We start from the raw sequence: 23,673 nt of genomic DNA, 5'->3' as shown, positions 1-23,673 counted from the left end.
TGCACAGATTAAATAGAAAGCTTATAAGCGCTTCTCCCGCTTTGTTTTAGTGATCAGTGGGGGTCCCCATTCTCTGGCCCCCACCGATCAAAGTTTCTTACGTGTTAATGACACTTTAAAAGTTTAGTTACACTTTGATTTGCCACACGCTTTCGCAGTATTGTCCACTATACGTGGATGTGCTGGTTTTGACAGCGTGACTGTTAGTGGCTCTTTACTGTGGCTAATAGAGCGGTTAGAGCGTATGAACCCCCCACCCGCTCCTCTGGTGGTTTTAAGAACGCTGCATATGGAAAGGGATTGTCTTCTTGAGACGACTGATGGCTGATCCGTCACCGATCACCATAATTCTATAATGCCGCACTATGTACTGGTCTAGTGACGCTACGAGGGACATTAGGGAGGAGTCATGGGACATTGGCATGTATAGTCCCAGCGGGATGTGTTTATGTAAAGCCGCTGCTCTGTGCGCTGACGTGCCGCGTGACTGATCAGCAGATCTACGGCCAATAAAACCTCATCCGACAGATACCATGCGTAACGCAACACGTACTGCTCGTCACCGACCGCATCTGCTGGTTAAGAGGGGGGCGAGATGTCAAAATTCTTTTGAATGAAGAAAGAAAGCAAAAGTGTGATATTTGACCGTATTCGTAATTATACTCCGGGTGTTATAGGGCGTCTGTCACCAGAATGTCCGCGACTGACCTGTTTCTAGCGTTTATTTTCATTTTCTGCCTCCTTTGTAGAGAAATGCGTTTTATTAAGTTTATGCTAATGAGGGCGTTCCCATTGCACCTAAATACTCTTACTTCGCTCCCCAGTTCAAACCCCCTCGCTCCCTTCTTACGTTGAATGACAGGGGCCAGGCAGCATAAATGGCGCGTCCGTGCCTGGCCCCGTACTATCTGTAACGCGCGCGCGTCCCTGCTCTTCACTCGGCGCATGCGCAGTACGATCTTTCTGCTTGACGTTCTAATCGGCAGTACTGCGCATGCACAACGTCCCTGCTCTTTATTCGGCGCATGCGCAGTACTGCCAATTAGAACGTCAAGCAGAAAGATCGTACTGCGCGTGCGCCGAGTGAAGAGCAGGGATGCGCGCGCGTTACAGATAGTACGGGGCCAGGCACGAACGCGCCGATTACGCTGCCTGGCCCCTTTCATTCAATGTAAGAAGGGAGCGAGGGGGTTGAACTGGGGAGCGAAGTAACTGCATTTAGGTGCAATGGGAACGCCCTCATTAGCATAAACGTAATAAAACGGATTTCTCTACAAAGGAGGCAGAAAATGAAAATAAACGTTAGAAACAGGTCAGTCTCCTTTACAATACCCCGTTACTAGTTTAACGCGGACATTCTGGTGACAGACTCCCTTTAATGTATGCTGGGAGTTGTAGTCCTGCCTCAGGTTAGAGACCACTGGTCTAGAATGTGCAACTTTCCCCTAATATTAAAAGAAGTCCCATATAGTCCTCATTAATCAAATGGACCCTCGGATATTTCCTGCAGCCGTTGCTCCACTTGGATTTGTCATGTCAACATTTTGCAGCGCAAATTCCAACATGAAAATGTGCGGAAATGTTTGTGTTGTAATTCCTAATGGTCGCGTCTGCTCAGCGAGACGGGCAAAGACCTTCATGGCAGCTGCAGAGGACTTCAAACTCTTCACAAAGAAACCACATTCATGACATTTGAAGGGATCTTCGGTATTCTTTGTATATTGCTAATATACTTTGTTTCAATTACTTAATGTTTTCAAGATCTCTGCTTAAGGTCAGTGAATGGAAATTCTTCCAAATGTGCTGTCAAACAAGTTGCGAGACTCAATTTAGTGGATTAATAGCCGTGTTTAAATGTTTCAGTTCACTGACAGCGAGCAGAGATCTTAATAATGGAGTGGAATGGAAGTATAAGTTATATTAAAAAGTTGCAGAACTTTTTATTATATAATAATATAACTTTTTTTTTTTTTTTTTTTTTTACATAAAACACAACGTGGGGAGCTTAGTCCAGAGAGACTGTTCACATCACGTTTATATTATACCAGTGTTTAGTTGAGTTCTCGTGGTCGATAGTCAGACTTGTAGAATGCCAAGGGTGGCGCACGAAGCATCCATTGACTAATTTCTAAATATCTTAATGGTTGTAGCTCCGATTTTATGATACAGAGCTCCAAATCTACTGCAAACTGTTTTATTATTGAAAAACACCAGCAGAAAAAATGGGACATAGATAACATCAAAACCACTTGAGTTCAATGTATAATCAGTATGCAGTGAGCTCCCCCTAGTGGTGGCTGCAGGCAGACAGAATTTTATCGTTTAACTGTATATCTAAGCAGGGGATTTGGAGCTCTGTATCAGAAAAAAAACACTTTAACCCCTATAAAGATCTCTATATAGTGGTTTATTTGCTGACAAGGCATTATAGGAGAATATAATTAAAATTAGATTTCATTTTATGCAAAATATATGTGAAAATCGACCACATTTCCCAGCGATCCCTGCCGGTTCGGTCTCTGTACAGACAATGTCCTGCGGATTTGCATTGTGGGAGATGTAGTGTTTACACCATGCACTGTACAGTCACTTCATCTCCCTGAAATTGCATTACTAATGGACTCCAATGCCCAGCTTGACTCTGAATGCAGCTCTGGGTGTAACTGGAGTATATTTACGACATAATGCAGCTCAGGATCAGTCGAGGGTCACTTATTACATCTACTCTACATTTTGTGTACGTTTATCTACATGCGACTGTAAAATTGTATTACCAGTGTTTATCTCTCACAGACCACAAGTTACTGTAATTTTGATATTTTTTATTGTTTGCGTTTCTTTCTTGCAGATTGTTGGCCCTTCTGATGGATCCAGTTATATTATCGACTACTACGGAGCTAGACTTATCCACTTGGCTATCAATAATGAGACATTCAGAGAGTCCCAGTCCTACCCATAATACCCCTGTAAGTTTTAGATTTCACCCTGCTTCTCTTCATTTGGGCTATGCTATCAATGCCATGATGCCTTAGTACGGCATCACAGGAGCAGTTCGAGCCCATACCATCTCTTATACATTCAACACAAAATGTACTTCATTGACTCTGATGGTTCGTATAGTCATAGAAAAAAACAACCTTCCACTTACAAACTTATACTCTGAACTCCGCCATCACGAAACAGACTGACAGCAAAGTGCGTGTTGCTCTAGATGAAACGGCTGGGACCTGTAGTTCCACCAAGATATTCTTACACCTATAACCTGTGTTGTCATAGAAAGCTAAAAACAAAGATATAAACATCACAAGCAAATTTAGGCCCTGTTCACATCTCCAAAAACACGGAAAGAAGAGAGTTTAAAGCCAGGGATATATATCAAACGTACAAATTTTTATTAACATATACAGACATACAATTATATAACAAAATATATGTATATAATACAATATATTAAAAGGACGAGACTCTAGTAAAAAGGTTCAGGAAGCAGATATCGGCAATATTGATATATAGACTGGGTTGGCTATATTGTCACAAAAGCAAAATCTCTCAAATACGTTAGGAAAATCCCTCCTATAGAACGTAGTAGAATTGAGTGGCCTCAATATGGAGTAGCAAAGTTGCATAAATCTCGATATTAAGTGTAACACATGGACAGGGGGGTTCCAAATATCTAACACAGATACTTAGTGAGAGAATGCATTGGACAAGGCTTACCCATAGTTTGTTGAAGTGACAGTAGTCCCTGCCTACTTGCACGGCCCGTCCTAGGCGACGGCGTACAACTGGGCGACGGTCCCTACGCTCAATATGTGCACAACAGACAAGGGTACACAGAAGCTAAGGGAAATGGGGCAGTTGCCCACGGCAACACCGTGAGCAACAAGAGTAGTGAACAAGCCAAGTCAAACCAGGAGTGTACGAGGTACCAAACGCAGAGCAGGAGAGTAGTCAGTAAAGCCAGGGTCAATATGAAGCAGAGGTCAATAGTACAAGCAGCAGCAGCAGAGCCAGGAAACAGGCAGAATCACAGGCAAAGGAGGAGCAGGAAGAACGAAGCAACGGAACCTCGGGAGCCATCATGGGGGAGCCAGAGGAGGAGGCACAAAAACGTTCCCTGAGACATCGGTCAAGACGTACCGCTAAAGCCATAACCTGATCTAGAGAGTCAGAAGAGGGATAGCTAACTAACAGGTCCTTCAGGGCGTTCTACAGACCCAATCTAAACTGGCACCTCAAGGCAGGGTCATTCCACCGAGAAGCTACACACCACTTCCTAAAGTCCGAACAGTACTCCTCAACGGGTCTCTTACCCTGACGTAGGGTCACCAGCTGACTCTCGGCAAAGGCAGTCCTGTCAGTCTCGTCATATATGAGCCCGAGAGCAGAAAAAAAAAGGTCAACAGAGGAAAGTTCAGGGGCGTTGGGAGCCAAGGAGAAGGCCCATTCTTGGGGCCCGTCCTGGAGCCGGGACATAATTATACCCACTCGCTGGCTCTCAGAACCTGAGGAGTGGGGCTTTAGACTAAAATAGAGCTTACAACTCTCCCGAAAGGAGAAAAAGGTCTTACGGTCCCCTGAGAACTGGTCAGGCAACTTGAGGTGGGGTTCAAGAGGTGAGGTGGGGGGCACTACCAGGGTAGCATCATGCTGGTCGCCCCTCTGAGCCAGGGCTTGGACCTGTAGGGAGAGGCCCTGCATTTGCTGAGCCAGGGTCACAAGGGGGTCCATAGTTGTGTCAGGGACCAGGGTAGACTAGGTATATGGGCCTGTGATTATGTAATGCCGGGGTAGGGAGACAGACAGATGAGCCCTAATCTACCCGCCACTCAGTCCCTGCCTACTTGCAACGGCCCGTCCTAGGCGACGGCGTACAACTGGGCGACGGTCCCTACGCTCACTATGTGCACAACAGACAAGGGTACACAGAAGCTAGGGGAACGGGGCAGTGCCCACGGCAACACCGTGAGCAATAAGAGTAGTGAACGAGCCGAGTCAAACCAACGGTGTACGAGGTACCAAACGCAGAGCAGGAGAGTAGTCAGTAAGCCAGGGTCTATATGGAGCAGAGGACAAAAGTACAAGCAGCAGCAGCAGCAGAGCCAGGAAACAGACAGAATCACAGGCAAAGGAGGAGCAGGAAGTGAAGGTATAAATAGACAGAGGGCGGGAGCTAGCTCCGTCTGGCCAGGCTGTGATAGGCTCTACCACTCCTCAGCCTCCCACCCTGATTGGTAGAAGGAGGGGTCACTCGATCAGACTTAGGAGCAGGTGCAGACTGACTAACCACGGGCGTCGACACAGAAGCTGTGTCTGGCAGATCCTTTACTCTATCTCTCTCTAATCTATCTCCTACCCATCTCCTACCCCTCTCCTACCCATCTCCTTTTCAAAGGTGTACATAGCCTTTAACTGAGTATAGAGTGAGCTATAGAGAGCCTCAGCTGGACTGGTACCAGATCTAACTATCTCTTCAAATGAATGGGTGAATAGTTTTAATTTTAGTTGCTCACAGATTAATTTATTTCCACAGTTTCTGTTTGTCTATTTACACTATATGGACAAAATTATTTGGTTTCTCCTTTCAATCAATGAATTCGGGTTCGTTCAGTCCCCATTGTTACAGACAGTAGTGATAGAACGGGTCATTTTAAAGAGATCTCTCAATTCCAGCGCGGTCCTGCAATAGGACGCCACCGGTGTAACACATCCGTTCTGAAACTTCTTCCCTCCTAGATATTCCACCATCATCTATGAGCGATAGTATTGTAAAGTGGAAGAAACCGCCGCAATTCAGCCACGAAGTGCAGACCACATAAAGTTAGAGTGGTGGGCGCCAAGTGATGAGGGGCAACAGCAGAAAAGTCACCAACACTCTGCTGACCCAATAACTACAGAGCGCAATCCTCCTCTGGTGTTAACATCCGCGCAAACACTGTGCCCGCAAGCTTCATGGCGTGGGGGCCGAGCAGCTGCATGCCAGCCTTACATCAAGTACAATGCCAAGCGTCCGATAGAGTGGTGTAAAGCTGCCGCCACTGGACTCTAGCAGCAGAAACGTGTTCTGTGGAGTGACGCTTCTCTATCTGGAGTCTGATGATGAGTCTGTGTTTGGTGAAGGCCAGGAGAACGTTACCTGCCTGACTGCATTGTGCCAGCTGTAAAGTTTGGTGGCGGAGGGATAATGCTCTGGGGTTGTTTTTCAGGGGTCAGCCTAGGCCTCTTCATTCCAGTGAAGTGAAATCTTAATTCTTCAGCATACAAGACATTTTGGACAATTGTAGCTTCCAACATTGTGGGAACAGTTTGGGGTTCGGCCCTTTTCTGTTCAAGCATGACTTACGCCCCCAGTGCACAAGGTCCATAAACACATGGTTGTTTGGGGGTAGAAGAACTGGACTGGCCGCACAGAGTCCTGACCACAACCCCATCTAACACCTTTGCCATGAACTAGAATGGAGATTACAAGCCAGACACCCTCCCCCAACATCAGTGTCTGACCTCACAAATGCTCTTCTGGATGAATGGGTAAAAATTCCCATAGACAACCCAAAATCTTGTAGAGAGACCCCAGGAGAATGACAGCTGTTTGAACTGCAAAGGAAGGACCAACTCCATATGAATGTCTATGGATTCAGAATGGGAGATCAGAAAAGCTCCTGTAGGTGTAATGTGGAGGTGTCCCAATACTTTTCCATATAATTTATCTATCCATTCCGCCATTTACTATTCCATCCATCTACCTTTCCATCCATCCCCTGAATTGGTTCCAACCCTAGCCTAGCAATGCTCCCTGCAGGCTAACGGGTGACTGAATTCCAGCTCTAATAATTAACCCCCCCCCCCCCCCCCCCAATTTATTCAATATCTTTTTTTATTTCTTAGGTTTTCTTGAAAGTTCCACAGTCGAGAGTTTTCTTCTTCAGTGGATAATACCAGATCCCTCCTTATTTACAAAATAACTCTGTGTTCTCCAAGGAACGTCCAGTGTCATTGCTGGAAAGAGAAACTTGGGCCGTCAAGTTTCTCCTTACATTGTGGGCAAAATCTAGGAGCTTTTCTATTAAAGGACTTGAGGATCTAAACAGACTGTAATAAGGAGTTGCTGTAGAATAATATTTATTTACATTTTATTGGATCCCAGAGATTCACACGATCCCGACGCCTGATCCAGTCACCAAGATGTCAATGTATAAGTTCTAATGGCTTGTCCATCTCCTCCGCATGCGCTGGTATTGGCTTCATCAAGCAAACAGAGCAGCGTTCTGAGAAGTAAATATATTTTCTTGCACTGGCTAGGCTCAGAACAGAACATTGCTTTTTAATCTATCATAGTGTTATCAGCATCTGCCAAGAACTGAGACGCACAAACATAAGGAATGAATTAGGTTTCCGGACTATTTGTGTTGCTGCAGCTAAATAACTTTCCACCATTAGATTTCGGGAGAACATTGTATTGATCTGGAATGTGCCGGGATTGTTTTGCAGCTTTGATATATTCGCACGGACTGTTACCTGTTACTTTCTTTCTGCCGTCTCAGTCGATGCGTTGACTTGCATTGGCTGTCACCCGGTGTTGGGCTGGAACCTTCACCTACAAATTGTAATTCTGGCGAGCCTGGCGGGATGTCTTGTATTGTAAATAAACATGATTTTTTTTTGTATGGGTCCATCATTTGTAAATATAAAGTACTGTTAATACACTGAGAGCTGGCAATAAAATTAAACCATGAACTTATTGGAGGGCTCACAAACTTAATTGACTTGGACTAATTTAAAACCGTTGATGATCTTGAGAAACTTGTGGGTCCCAACCAGAAATTCCTTCTTTTTTTTCGTATTTCTTCACTACGGAGAACAAACTTCTATATATTAATGGGTTTTTATACTACTTAAGATTGTAGGCCTATCCTTAGGGTAGGCCATCGGCGGCCGTCCCACCACCAGGACCCCCGCTGAAATAAAGCCCCATCAGTGTTTACCCAGGCACAGCTTTTCCATACATGTTACTGCATATGGAAATGCAGCTCAGCATCATTTACTTGCTTTAGAGCGATGTGGTCCCTTCTTTCTGACGATCAGCGGGGTTCTGTTGTGTTGGAACTCCACCAACCCTAAGGATAGGCCATCAACGTTTAGTCCTGGAAAACCCCTTTAGTCCCATCTGTTTGTCTGCAGGTCCATGGGTTCAATAGTAAGACATTTCTCCATCTGTCTGGTTGCATATTAGAAGGTAACACTCATTAGGCTAGGTGTGAAATTGTATATAATCTACTGCTACGGGGTTGGATGAAATCTAATGCGACCATGATATTGGAATTGCAAGAAAAGAATCAACAATTTTGCAACTTGCATGCAATTCCTCCATAGGATCTTATTAAAACTTCATGCAACATTATGCATGCAACTGCGATGTTGTGTAATATTGCAATGTGTTTCGTTTTTTTCTCATGGAAGGATGTGCCCTTAAATTTCAGAAAGTCGCATATGTTTAATGTGGTGTGATGTATAACATTCCACTTTATACAATGTCATAAATCAAGAAATCGCAACGTAAAATTGCTGTGATTTTGTGGGGCAATCTCATGTAGTAAATTGCTGTGGAGCCTTATCCATGATGATATTTTATGGAACATTTACAGGTTAACACATCTATTCGTAAAATGTATCACCTAGCACAGTGACCTCCTGCATTAACTACAACTCCTAGCATTCTGGCGAGCCACAGGTTAGAGATTGCTGTTCTAGTAGAATACTCTTGTGGTATTCAAAATCTCATACTGGTCTTTTAAATGACTTTAGCTTTGATCAGGGGTTCATTGTACAACAAAAATTATATGGTTTCTTCTAGTATTTTTTTTTAAAGAATTTTATATATCAATTTTTTTCTTTTGTTTGCAAGGCTGCATCCAAATTCAGGCTGTTTTTTTTTTTTTTCCAGTAAATCTTTTTACTCGCTGTTATTAGCAGAATACTTATTCCTATCTCCCAGAACGTCCCGTGAATTGCGCTTGGTGACATTGCAGTACCATTTCCTGCCATAAGGGGCACTGTTTACTGCAGTCAACTGAACAGAACGCATTGCAATTTTAAGCTAGATTATGGTTACATTTAGATATTCAATTTCACATAGTGTTTTGAAATGCGTCCCTGGAAGATGAAGAATACTTTTTTTCATCATGTCAAGCTAAGTGGTATAGAAGCTCAACAGCAATGAAATCTGTAACACATGATATATGGTGGACGATTACCAAGCTGCAAGTTGGCACGACACATACCAAAATGCATTTAGTGCTGATTTGGCGCTGCGCAGTCTTCTAAGTTTTCCCTGCTAAACGACGTTACCGGCCACCTGAGAGCATTCCTTAGAATAGCGCCATTCTGCAGTTCCCAGCAGAGTGGGTGGCCGGGGTGCAGCTGTGCATGGAAAAGCAAAAAAGGGACACCGTGCTGAATCAGCGCTGCAGCTCCTTCATTCTCCCAGGTCAGGGCCCCACCAATCCTAAAGTGATGGCATATCCTAGCAATATTCCATAACTTTATAAGATGCGAATATTCCTTTAAGGAATTCCATGTGTCCGCTTCTTGTTCTTTTTCTTAGTGATTCTATAACTATGTATCACATTGTGGTCATTGCGTAGCAACAGTCTGAATCAGACTTCGGTGACATGGTTTTTTTCTACTTGAGTCAATGAAGGTAATCCTGTGCCACTCATACAGGCACCAGCACTTCCTGTATGATGTCATTACATGGACTGTTCCACACACACTCCAGGGATGAAAATGGAACACACAAACTCCTATCCTGGTTACTGCTGATGATTAGACAGATCACAGTGTTGTAAGGAAGAAAATCACAGATCTGCCTCTATGGCTCCATACTAATAATCTCTTATCCTGTATAGGAGAATACTAAGGCAAGGATAATGACACTGTCCTCCACAGCAGGCAGAAATGGTACTGGCTCGAGCTGGTCATCTGATGGAAAGAAAGCGAGGTGAAATCTAAAATTCAAGGTGGTGTCTGATCAGTAGCGGACAGAAGTGCAGAGCTGGATAGCCAATCAGGTGGGGCGGGGTGCAATAATGGAAAAGTGTGTTTTTCCGCTGGAAGTCTTTAAAAAAAAAAGAAAAAATACAAAACCATTAAAAACAATAATAGATACGTAATTCACGGCAAAAGTAGAGAAAAAAAAAATCAGAACAAAAATATTTGTTTTACAGCTGTAGCAAGTTACAACCCTCCTCCGTTCTCACTTGCTGGAGTACATCCTGTCCTCTTGGCTGAATGGTGAAGTCTGAAGTTTTCAGAACATTTCACAGCTTTTAAATATCCATACTGGGTTAGGGAGCATGTGTGTTTGATCAAAACTCAATTACGGCACTATACCGCGCTTGGAAAACTTATCTTAACTTTATGAAAGATGACGAAACGCGTTGGCCCTAATTGGTTCAGTATGGCCGGAGCATCAGGCGAGCTTGATGTGATAAATAGCTTCCTGTGTTAAAGGTTTTAAAGAGTTTATGAGTATCTTGGCTTACCTCTCGATATGAAGGATAAATATTGGTCCCTGGGAACACTTACATCATTGTCCCTCGTACTTATTCACAGCCCTGGATTTAAAATACTGTAATCATCTTACAAGGGTTTACAATAATGATTGCAGGCGTAGTTTATCATCACGATGGATATCCATTAACGTCCGGCATGATGGCCTTGGTTCATTGTTGGTCTTTGAATAGGTTCAAGATGAGTAATGGGCTTTTCGAAGAATAGATTTTTCAATCCCACCCTTCTCTTGTTAAGATTGAGTTATTAAAAGAAGTGTATCTTTTATTTTCCATTTGTATGAGGTGCGGTGATGGAAAGCATTGCAAGACCTACATCTGGAAATGACATGAATTTGGAATAGCGTTGTCGTAAAGTGCTCATCCTGGCTGTCCGCGCTTGATGTAAACATGGCCATCCAGAGTTAGAGCAAGCTTTGTATTGAGAGAGTAACAAATTAAATAAACTGTATATTTTTTTTTTTTTACAAAAATATTTGACAAAAATTTTGAAAATGTTGTCAACATTCGGCACTGTTTTTGCAGAGATGTATTTGTTGTAGTTTAATCTATGAATATAACACATTTAAAATGGTAAATATTTAAGATTTTTTTTTTTAATCATGCGCCATATTTTTTACACTGCATAAAAAGACATATGTATGAAGAATTATTCAGCCATGGGTAAAATGATTGTCACATATAAACGGTTGCTTTACATGATTCATAATTAAAGTAGTAAAAAAAAAGGAGAACCAGATACTTTTTATAACACTTTTTTTCAAGGCTTTGGCCCTTAAAGAAAAGAAAAGTTTTAAACTAAAAAAACAACAAAGAAAAAGGAAAAACTGATCACTTGGATAGCTAAAAAAAACAGTTGGACTCCCTGTAGGAAAAGAAGGGAATGTTATACTAAAAATTAAAGAAATACTAATAAAGTAAAAAGCAGCAAATATTTCCCCCATGAACTCAAACTGTTCCCCTTGTACTGATCCAGCACCCCTAAGTGTCATGTATCAAAATTTCCATCAGAGAATGGAGAATTCATTGTAACACATTATTTCAGTTTTGCATTACACGATTCAAAATGTATGGAAAATAGTTGACAGCCCCTTTCCATATACCCTATTCAGGGGAGGGGTTACAGGAGGACTAGTGTATTAGATGGTTGACCATTTATTTGTATGGGGTCCATGTAATACTGCAATTCCTCAAGATGAAAAAGAACGTGAAGTGTGATGACTGTGCAAAAGTAGTTGTCTTGGTACGTGGCAGAGGGGCGTTTACCCCCCACCCACCTCACGGGTCCTTGCTGCGTATATAATCTCTGACCCACTATAACAATGCCTCCTGCTATCTCTATAGAATTAGTATGTATATGCAGATGTGTGTGCATGTTACATATAGGTAGTGGTGTACGTTTTATAGTGGCACACCATGTGACTGGTATAAGGCCTCTGGTGTGAGGGGTCCATCACAAACTGGTTCTCGACTCGCAGTAATAGTATTTGCCTGCATCCACCTCTAGCGGAAGCTCACTGCACAGATATGTTTACAGCTGGGTTTAATAATAACTGTATAAATCTGTATGCTGTGAGCTCCCCCTAGTGGTGGCTGCAGGCAGTCAGAAATGTATATTTCACGGAGTAACAGGAAGCAGGGAAATTGAAGCAAAAGCCAAAGTGGTGGTGAGGCCTATTCTGTTTTGCTAGCTTTTCTATTTTTTATAAACTCTGTTGCTTCAAAGGCTATGGACACATGGAGAGGTAAAGGAATCACACAGACTGTGTAGCACACATGGCAGGCTCTGCAGGTGGAGGAAGACAAGAAGGATGACATACTTCTCAGCATTAGGGCTTATTCACACGAACGTTGAATACGTCCATGTGACGGCCGTTAAAACAACGGCCGTCACACGGATGCATGTATTTCAATGGGGCCTTTCACATTGTTTCAATGGACCGTGTGAAGGGTCCGTTAAAAAATAGAACATGTCCTATTTTTGTCCGAGTCTCAAGTCTATGGGTATCAGTGAAAATGGGTCCCACACGGGTGAAACTCGTACGTGAAAAGCAGCCGTTTTTCACATCCGAGTTTCCCCACGTTCGTGTGAATAATCTCCTAAGTGTCTGTCAAGAAAAATCCCTTAATGGTTTGTAATAGGAGAAAGCAGTACAGGAATGAAGCTGTGCTAGTACAGGAGAGCTAGTGAAGGCGGCAGCAGCCGGGACACACACGGCTCACACCCAGCATGCATCATTAAGAGGGACACGTCCACAGGAGAGAAGTCTGAGACTAGAAACGGGTCCCAAACTGCAAATCAGGGAGTCTGGGAATGAAGATTGCAGCCTGAAACTTCTTGAAATTTTTTTTTTTCATTATTATTGCAGGTAACCACTAACATATATCAAAATTATTGTTTCCATGTCATAGGTGTCCATAGCCTTTAAATGAATCTGAGAAACCCTCGGCAGTATTACGGATAGAGGTAAGCAACTCTCTCCTCGGTGCCCAGACACTGTTCGTATATATTAAAAAGAAATGAATTTGCCACACAGAAAGTTCTGAAAAGTGCTTTTCATTGCAGATACCTTTACCTTATAAAGCAAATAGAATGTGACTCCAGGCACTTACGCTTAAGCTCTTTTTTGGCAAATCAGCTTTTTTGTATCGAATCTCGCTTGATTGAATAGCACTGGAACTGCCACAGCAAATGCTATTATCTAAGTACAGTAATTAAGAAAATAGTCCTTGTCACTCTGAGTGTATCGGCTACGTCTATTGTAATAAAGTTAAATGATAAAGGAATTTTTAAATAAAGGGCACCAGCTGATGTGCGGCGACTTCTGACACCGCATAAAAAGCTGCTGGAATAATTATTCCGGCTAGAGTCACCGATCTCTGAGCATTTCAATAAAAATCAAGAAAAAGTAAGTGATACACTGTAACGCTGCGAACCATAGAACGAGACTCTGGATCCCTGTAAGAAGATCGCATTAAAAATGAACCTTACAAATTCTTATCTGAATGCCAATTTTTTTTTCTTTTTACGGGCTGGAGCCTATTGATTTTAAAATTACAATTTTACATTGACCATTAATGATTAATTTCTCCTCCAAGCGCGATGCAGTCTCTGTGGTGGTCTATTACATTTTCACGCACCATCCTTGCACTGTTTCTTTGCGTGTATTGAAAGCAGAGATATATTTAATTAATAAATGCGTTGTTTAAAGCTCTGACAAGATCCCGCTTGGCCTTTGAAAGTTCGGAATTCTATAAGGTCAACTTTCCAGAAAAGAAATTTTTTTTTTTTGTTTTTGTTTACTTAGGGTTGTTTTGTAGTAGGTTTATAATGGTGATGATGTTTTATGCATTTTGGTCTAAATCTATTAATTGACTGTTTATACTGCACTGGTCACTGTTAAAATAACTGGGAAAACTGGTATTAATAAGATGTTAATACTGCTGCCCCTTCCCCCACATCACACGTACCTAAAAAAAAGTTTTTGTTAGCTGGGTCTCCAATGATAAACTGATCTCAGGGTGCCCTGCTGCTAAGGCATCCAGCAAACCGCTGTAATATGCAGTGCGGCTTGTTAGCAAGAGCTCGTTCTCCCTACAGGGGAAATGAAGAATTACACAGTACTAAAATCAAAAGGCGTGCCAGGTCCTCCAGAGATGCTTGTTGTAGCCGCTTTCCTCTCCTATTTAAGGAGATCCTGAATTGGAGTACCCCATCTATTAACTCCGAATTCTCTAATAGGTTATTTGAAGTTGGGTTTTCTCAGCCTGACAGCCATTGACTGTTTTTGGTACATGGATTGAGGTGTGGAGGCAGTCGGCGCCTGCAAAATGCAGAGCATAAATAAGATGTAAGTGATGTACGTTAGTGATATATACTACACGCAAAATATAAAAAATAACTACTCTGGTCTCCAGCTTGGTCACCACCGGCCCGCTACCTATCAATAGTTTTGCATGCAGAGATTTTTAATTAGTAATTACAATGGAAACTCCAATATTCACTTAACACCTTTCAACATCTGACATACAATCAAATCGGATGTGCGCCATTACAATATGGTGCAGTCCCAGGAGTCCTCACCATACGAGGCAGGTTCCGGGTATTTGCTGAAACCCGCATGCAACGGCTGGGATCGGAGATAACTCTGATCCCAGCCATTTAACTCCTCAGATGCTGCGGTCAATAGCATCTGTGTGGTTAGACAGAGGGATGGAACTCCCTCGGTCCCCCGATTGCCCCCACACCCTGTGACAAAATTTTGGAGTGGGATCAGTTGCAATGCCAGTCAGGGGCATATTGAGGGCCTCTAGGGCTGCCGTCAGTGTCCTACTATTAAGCCTTTGCAGATTAAGGCAATACACTTCAATTCGTAAGTATTTTTAATACATATAAATTTACATATTTAAAAATACATTTAAAAATACATATGTACATTTTTTAAAATTTATATAAAAAAGAAAAATAACTAAAGGTTTAATACACTCCCGCAATAAAAAAGTAAACATAAATGTAATTGCCGCATCTGTTCAAGTACAAACTGTCAAAATATCACATTATTTAACCCGCCAGTGAACACCATAGGGAGATTGCTGTCTTTGGTCACCTCCCTAGTCCCTCCCAAAACACATGGAATAAAAAGTTATCCAAACGTCATATCTACCCCAAAATGTTACTAGAAAACTTCAGCTCGCCTCGCAAACAAACAAGACTTTACGCTGCTTAATCAACGGAAAAATAAAGAGTTATGGCTCTCAGAATATGGCGACACAAAACTAATTTAATATAAATTATTTTTTTCTTTGTAAAAGTAACACATCATAAAAATAACAATATAAATTTGGTATCGGTGTAATCATATTAACCATCATAATAAATATAACATGTCGTTTATACCGCACGGTGAACCTGTAAAAACGGAATCCAAAAAATAATAGTATTCACGGTTTTTCCCTCATTCCACCCCACAATTTTTTTTTTTAGTTTCCCAGTATATTATATGGCACCATTTAAAAACCGCAACTCATACCATGAAAAACAAGCCCTCATACGGCTAAATCATCGGCAAAATAAGAGTTATGGCTCTTGGAATGCAACAATGGAAAAATTTAGGATTAAAAAACGAACATTTTTAGCGAGTAAAGCAACTAATATCAATATCTTATCATAAGAAAAATAACAAAACTAAAATTTTATTTTTGCTTAATCTATAGTACATAAAAAATCTGATAAAATTAAAATATATGAAACATTGTGCAATATGCGATTTCTTTCCGAGGATTGTGTTTCTGATCAGAGCCATAAATCACCTGCCTAACTAAACACATCCCATCTGGACAAGCCCTTCCCGGTGAGACGACCCTTATAAATAATAATATTCTGGCTGCCTGTAGCCACCACTAGGGGGAGCTCTATGGCTCCTATTGAAATCAATAATAAATCTGTGTTCACTAAGCTCCCCCTAGTGGTAGAATTTTACCATTTACTTTTTCTATGCAAGGGTATTTGGAGCTATGTATCAGAAAAACCTCCGACTGCTATAAAAATACAGTATAAAATTAGAAGCTCAAACCTATTTGATGTGTAGCCTTGAAGATTGGAGACGCACAACAGAATGACACAATGAGACAATACAAATACAGGGGAGCAAAAAGAACAAATGTCATAAAAAACAATCTGCAACAAATGCAGCAATGAATGACAGAAAACACAAACACAGAGGAGAAAGCAGCAGAGAGTTGTCTCCTCATTGTGAGAGTTAATTTCGTCCTTGACTGTATCTGAGGGGGGATGGGATTACTTTCTTAGCTGTTGAACACTGTAGGGTGAACCTGCTGATGAGCAGAACTGGGTGATGTATGTGGATGAGATGGGTTATGGGGGAAGACGTGGGGTTTCTATTAGGCTCTGTTCACATCACGTTTGGGCCACAAAATTGAGGTTTACTTTGAGGAAGTGATGTTATTTTTTCCTTTTTATATTTGTTTGTTGCATCCATCTGCCCATTAACTTCTATTATAAAAAAAAAGTATAACATACACATTTTCGCCATACCAAATAGTGTAACAGGCCAATGCTATACAAAGTTCACAAAATGACGCAACTTTTGAACACATTCAACTTTTATAAACCTCTGGGTACATTATAGTGTAAATTCCATACAAACATTTACATCCGGCATATAGCTCAAACTACTATAATACTGCCCCTATATACAAGAATATAACTACTATAATACTGCCCCCTATATACAAGAATATAACTACTATAATACTGACCCCTATATACAAGAAAATATCTATTATAACACTGCCTCCTATATACAAGAATATAACTACTATAATACTGCCCCTATATACAAGAATATAACTACTATACTACTGCCCCCTATATACAAGAATATAACTACTATAATACTGCCCCCTATATACAGGAATATAACTACTATAATACTGCCCCCTATATACAAGAATATAACTACTATAATACTGCCTCCTATATATAAGAATATAACTACTATAATACTGCCCCTATATACAAGAATATAACTACTATAATACTGCCCCCTATATACAAGAATATATCTATTATAACACTGCCTCCTATATACAAGAATATAACTACTATAATACTGCCCCTATATACAAGAATATAACTACTATAATACTGCCCCTATATACAAGAATATAACTACTATAATACTTCCCCCTATATACAAGTATATAACTACTATAATACTGCCCCCTATATACAAGAATATAACTACTATAATACTGCCCCCTATATACAGGAATATAACTACTATAACACTGCCCCCTATGTACAAGAATATGACTACTATAATACTTCCCCCTTTGTACAAGAATATAACTACTATAATACTGCCCCTATATACAAGAATATAACTACTATATTACTACCCTATATACAAGAATATGACTACTATAATACTTCCCCCTTTGTACAAGAATATAACTACTATAATACTGCCCCCTATATACAAGAATATAACTACTATAATACTGCTCCTATATACAGGAATATAACTACTATAATACTGCCCCCTATATACAAGAATATAACTACTATAATACTGCTCCTATATACAGGAATATAACTACTATAATACTGCCCCCTATGTACAAGAATATAACTACTATAATACTGCCCCCTATATACAAGAATATAACTACTGTAATATTGCCCCCTATATACAAGAATATAACTACTATAATATTGCCCCCTATATACAAGAATATAACTACTATAATACTGCCCCCTATATACAAGAATATAACTACTATAATACTGCCCCCTATATACAAGACTATAACTACTATAATACTGCCCCCTATATACAAGAATATAACTACTATAATACTGCTCCTATATACAAGAATACAACTACTATAATACTGCTCCTATATACAAGAATATAACTACTATAATACTGCCCCCTATATACAAGAATATAACTACTATAATACTGCCCCCTATATACAAGAATATAACTACTATAATACTGCCCCTATATACAAGAATATAACTACTGTAATACTGCCCCTATATACAAGAATATAACTACTATAATACTGCTCACTATATACAAGAATATAACTACTATAATACTGCCCCCTATATACCAGAATATAACTACTATAATACTGCTCCTATATACTAGAATATAACTATTATAATACAGCCCCTATATAAAAGAATATAACTACTATAATACTGCCCCCTATATACAAGAATATAACTACTATAATACTGCTCCTATATACAAGAATATAACTACTATAATACTGTCCCTATGTACAAGAATATAATTACTATAATAATGCTCCTATATACAAGAATAGAACTACTATAATACTGCTCCCTATATACAAGAATATAACTACTATAATTCTGCCCCTATATACAGGAATATAACTACTATAATACTGCCCCTATATACAAGAATATAACGATTATAATACTGCCCCCTATATACAAGAATATAACGACTATAATACTGCCCCCTATATACAAGAATGTAACTACTATAATGCTGCCCCCTATATACAAGAATATAACTACTATAATACTGCCCCTATATACAAGAATATAACTACTATAATACTGCCTCCTATATATAAGAATATAACTACTATAATACTGCCCCTATATACAAGAATATAACTACTATAATACTGCCCCCTATATACAAGAATATATCTATTATAACACTGCCTCCTATATACAAGAATATAACTACTATAATACTGCCCCTATATACAAGAATATAACTACTATAATACTGCCCCTATATACAAGAATATAACTACTATAATACTTCCCCCTATATACAAGTATATAACTACTATAATACTGCCCCCTATATACAAGAATATAACTACTATAATACTGCCCCCTATATACAGGAATATAACTACTATAACACTGCCCCCTATGTACAAGAATATGACTACTATAATACTTCCCCCTTTGTACAAGAATATAACTACTATAATACTGCCCCTATATACAAGAATATAACTACTATATTACTACCCTATATACAAGAATATGACTACTATAATACTTCCCCTTTGTACAAGAATATAACTACTATAATACTGCCCCCTATATACAAGAATATAACTACTATAATACTGCTCCTATATACAGGAATATAACTACTATAATACTGCCCCCTATATACAAGAATATAACTACTATAATACTGCTCCTATATACAGGAATATAACTACTATAATACTGCCCCCTATGTACAAGAATATAACTACTATAATACTGCCCCCTATATACAAGAATATAACTACTGTAATATTGCCCCCTATATACAAGAATATAACTACTATAATATTGCCCCCTATATACAAGAATATAACTACTATAATACTGCCCCCTATATACAAGAATATAACTACTATAATACTGCCCCCTATATACAAGACTATAACTACTATAATACTGCCCCCTATATACAAGAATATAACTACTATAATACTGCTCCTATATACAAGAATACAACTACTATAATACTGCTCCTATATACAAGAATATAACTACTATAATACTGCCCCCTATATACAAGAATATAACTACTATAATACTGCCCCCTATATACAAGAATATAACTACTATAATACTGCCCCTATATACAAGAATATAACTACTGTAATACTGCCCCTATATACAAGAATATAACTACTATAATACTGCTCACTATATACAAGAATATAACTACTATAATACTGCCCCCTATATACCAGAATATAACTACTATAATACTGCTCCTATATACTAGAATATAACTATTATAATACAGCCCCTATATAAAAGAATATAACTACTATAATACTGCCCCCTATATACAAGAATATAACTACTATAATACTGCTCCTATATACAAGAATATAACTACTATAATACTGTCCCTATGTACAAGAATATAATTACTATAATAATGCTCCTATATACAAGAATAGAACTACTATAATACTGCTCCCTATATACAAGAATATAACTACTATAATTCTGCCCCTATATACAGGAATATAACTACTATAATACTGCCCCTATATACAAGAATATAACGATTATAATACTGCCCCCTATATACAAGAATATAACGACTATAATACTGCCCCCTATATACAAGAATGTAACTACTATAATGCTGCCCCCTATATACAAGAATATAACTACTATAATACTGCCCCTATATACAAGAATATAACTACTATAATACTGTCCCCTATATACAAGAATATAACTACTATAATACTGCCCCTTATATACAAGAATAGAACTACTATAATACTGCCCCCTATATACAAGAATATAACTGCTATAATACTGCCCCCTATATACAAGAATATAACTACTATAATACTGCCCCCTATGTACAAGAATATAACTACTATAATACTGCCCCCTATATACCAGAATATAACTACTATAATACTGCCCCCTATATACAAGAATATAACTACTATAATACTGCCCCTATATACAAGAATATAACTACTATAATACTGTCTTCTATATACAAGAATATAACTACTATAATACTGCTCCCTATATACAAGAATATAACTACTATAATACTGCCCCTATATACAAGAATATAATGATTATAATACTGCCCCCTATATACAAGAATGTAACTACTATAATGCTGCCCCCTATATACAAGAATATAACTACTATAATACTGCCCCTATATACAAGAATATAACTACTATAATACTGTCTTCTATATACAAGAATATAACTACTATAATACTGCTCCCTATATACAAGAATATAACTACTATAATACTGCCCCCTATATACAAGAATATAACGACTATAATACTGCCCCCTATATACAAGAATGTAACTACTATAATGCTGCCCCCTATATACAAGAATGTAACTACTATAATGCTGCCCCCTATATACAAGAATGTAACTACTATAATACTGCCCCTATATACAAGAATATAACTACGGTACTATAATACTGTCCCCTATATACAAGAATATAACTACTATAATACTGCCCCTTATATACAAGAATATAACTACTATAATACTGCCCCCTATATACAAGAATATAACTACTATAATACTGCCCCTTATATACAAGAATATAACTACTATAATACTGCCCCCTATATACAAGAATATAACTATTATAATACTGCCCCCTATATACAAGAATATAACTACTATAATACTGCCCCTTATATACAAGAATATAACTACTATAATACTGCCCCCTATATACAAGAATATAACTACTATAATACTGCCCCCTATATACAAGAATATAACTACTATAATACTGCCCCCTATATACAAGAATATAACTACTATAATACTGCCCCTATATACAAGAATATAACTACTATAATACTGCCCCCTATATACAAGAATATAACTACTATAATACTGCCCCCTATATACAAGAATATAACTACTATAATACTGCCCCTATATAGAAGAATATAACTACTATAATACTGCTCCTATATACAAGACTATAACTACTATAATACTGCCCCCTATATACCAGAATATAACTACTATAATACTGCCCCCTATATACAAGAATATAACTACTATAATACTGCCCCTATATACAAGAATATAACTACTATAATACTGTCTTCTATATACAAGAATATAACTACTATAATACTGCTCCCTATATACAAGAATATAACTACTATAATACTGCCGCTATATACAGGAATATAACTACTATAATACTGCCTCCTATATACATGAATATAACTACTATAATACTGCTCCCTATATACAAGAATATAACTACTATAATACTGCCCTATATACAGGAATATAACTACTATAATACTGCCTCCTATATACAAGAATATAACTACTATAATACTGCCCCATATACAAGAATATAACTACTATAATACTGCCCCTATATACAAGACTATAACTACTATAATACTGCTCCTATATACAAGAATATAACTACTATAATACTGCCCCTATATACAAGAATATAACTACTATAATACTGCCCCCTATATACAAGAATATAACTACTATAATACTGCTCCTATATACAGGAATATAACTACTATAATACTGCCTCCTATATACAAGAATATAACTACTATAATACTGCCCCCTATATACAAGAATATAACTACTATAATACTGCTCCCATATACAAGAATATAACTACTATAATACTGCTCCCTATATACAAGAATATAACTACTATAATACTGCTCCCTATATACAAGAATATAACTACTATAATACTGCCCCCTATATACAAGAATATAACTACTATAATACTGCCCCCTATATACAGGAATCTAACTACTATAATACTGCCCCCTATATACAAGAATATAACTACTATAATACTGCCTCCTATATACAAGAATATAACTACTATAATACTGCCCCTATATACAAGAATATAACTACTATAATACTGCCTCCTATATACAAGAATATAACTACTATAATACTACCCACTATATACAAGAATATAACTACTATAATACTGCCCCCTATATACAGGAATATAACTACTATAATACTGCCCCCTATATACAAGAATATAACTACTATAATACTGCCCCCTTTATACAAGAATATAACTACTATAATACTTCCCCCTATATACAAGAATATAACTACTATAATACTGCTCCTATATACAAGAATATAACTACTATAATACTGCCCCATATACAAGTATATAACTACTATAATACTGCTCCTATATACAAGAATATAACTACTATAATACTGCCCCCTATATACAAGAATATAACTACTATAATACTGCCCCCTATATACAAGAATATAACTACTATAATACTGCCTCCTATATACAAGAATATAACTACTATAATACTGCCCCCTATATACAAGAATATAACTACTATAATACTGCTCCTATATACAAGAATAGAACTACTATAATACTGCCCCTATATACAAGAATATAACTACTATAATACTGCCCCCTATATACAAGAATATAACTACTATAATACTGCTCCTATATACAGGAATATAACTACTATAATACTGCCCCCTATGTACAAGAATATAACTACTATAATACTGCCCCCTATATACAAGAATATAACTACTGTAATACTGCCCCTATATACAAGAATATAACTACTATAATACTGCCCCCTATATACAAGAATATAACTACTATAATGCTGCCCCCTATATACAAGACTATAACTACTATAATGCTGCCCCCTATATACAAGAATATAACTACTATAATACTGCCCCCTTTATACAAGAATATAACTACTATAATACTGCCCCCTATATACAAGAATATAACTACTATAATACTGCTCCTATATACAAGAATATAACTACTATAATACTGCCCCATATACAAGTATATAACTACTATAATACTGCTCCTATATACAAGAATATAACTACTATAATACTGCCCCCTATATACAAGAATATAACTACTATAATACTGCCTCCTATATACAAGAATATAACTACTATAATACTGCCCCTATATACAAGAATATAACTACTATAATACTGCTCCTATATACAAGAATATAC

At 38.2% G+C, this 23,673-nt stretch overlaps 1 protein-coding gene across 6 annotated transcripts in view; it reads left to right on the top strand.

The window, feature by feature from the left end:
* The window catches only part of TM2D1 (TM2 domain containing 1), a 152,437-nt gene that overhangs the window by 20,118 nt on the left and 108,646 nt on the right, over positions 1-23,673 (top strand). For 5 of the 6 annotated variants that reach the window (XR_012849951.1, XR_012849952.1, XR_012849953.1 and 2 more), the window contains exons 6-7: positions 2,849-2,966; positions 12,981-13,035. Coding sequence is in view for 1 of the 6 variants with exons in the window: in XM_075832720.1 (XP_075688835.1) it covers positions 2,849-2,959 (111 nt within the window). In the remaining 5 variants the exon portion in view is untranslated. Of the gene's footprint in view, positions 1-2,848; positions 2,967-6,885; positions 7,739-12,980; positions 13,036-23,673 lie in introns of those variants that run through there. The other variant, XM_075832720.1, reaches the window with a different exon arrangement.

This window comes from Rhinoderma darwinii, chromosome 7, assembly GCF_050947455.1.
Source record: "Rhinoderma darwinii isolate aRhiDar2 chromosome 7, aRhiDar2.hap1, whole genome shotgun sequence".
NCBI lineage: Eukaryota > Metazoa > Chordata > Amphibia > Anura > Rhinodermatidae > Rhinoderma > Rhinoderma darwinii.
The sequence above is the reverse complement of the archived record's forward strand: the minus strand, read 5'-3'. Positions and strand labels throughout refer to the sequence as shown.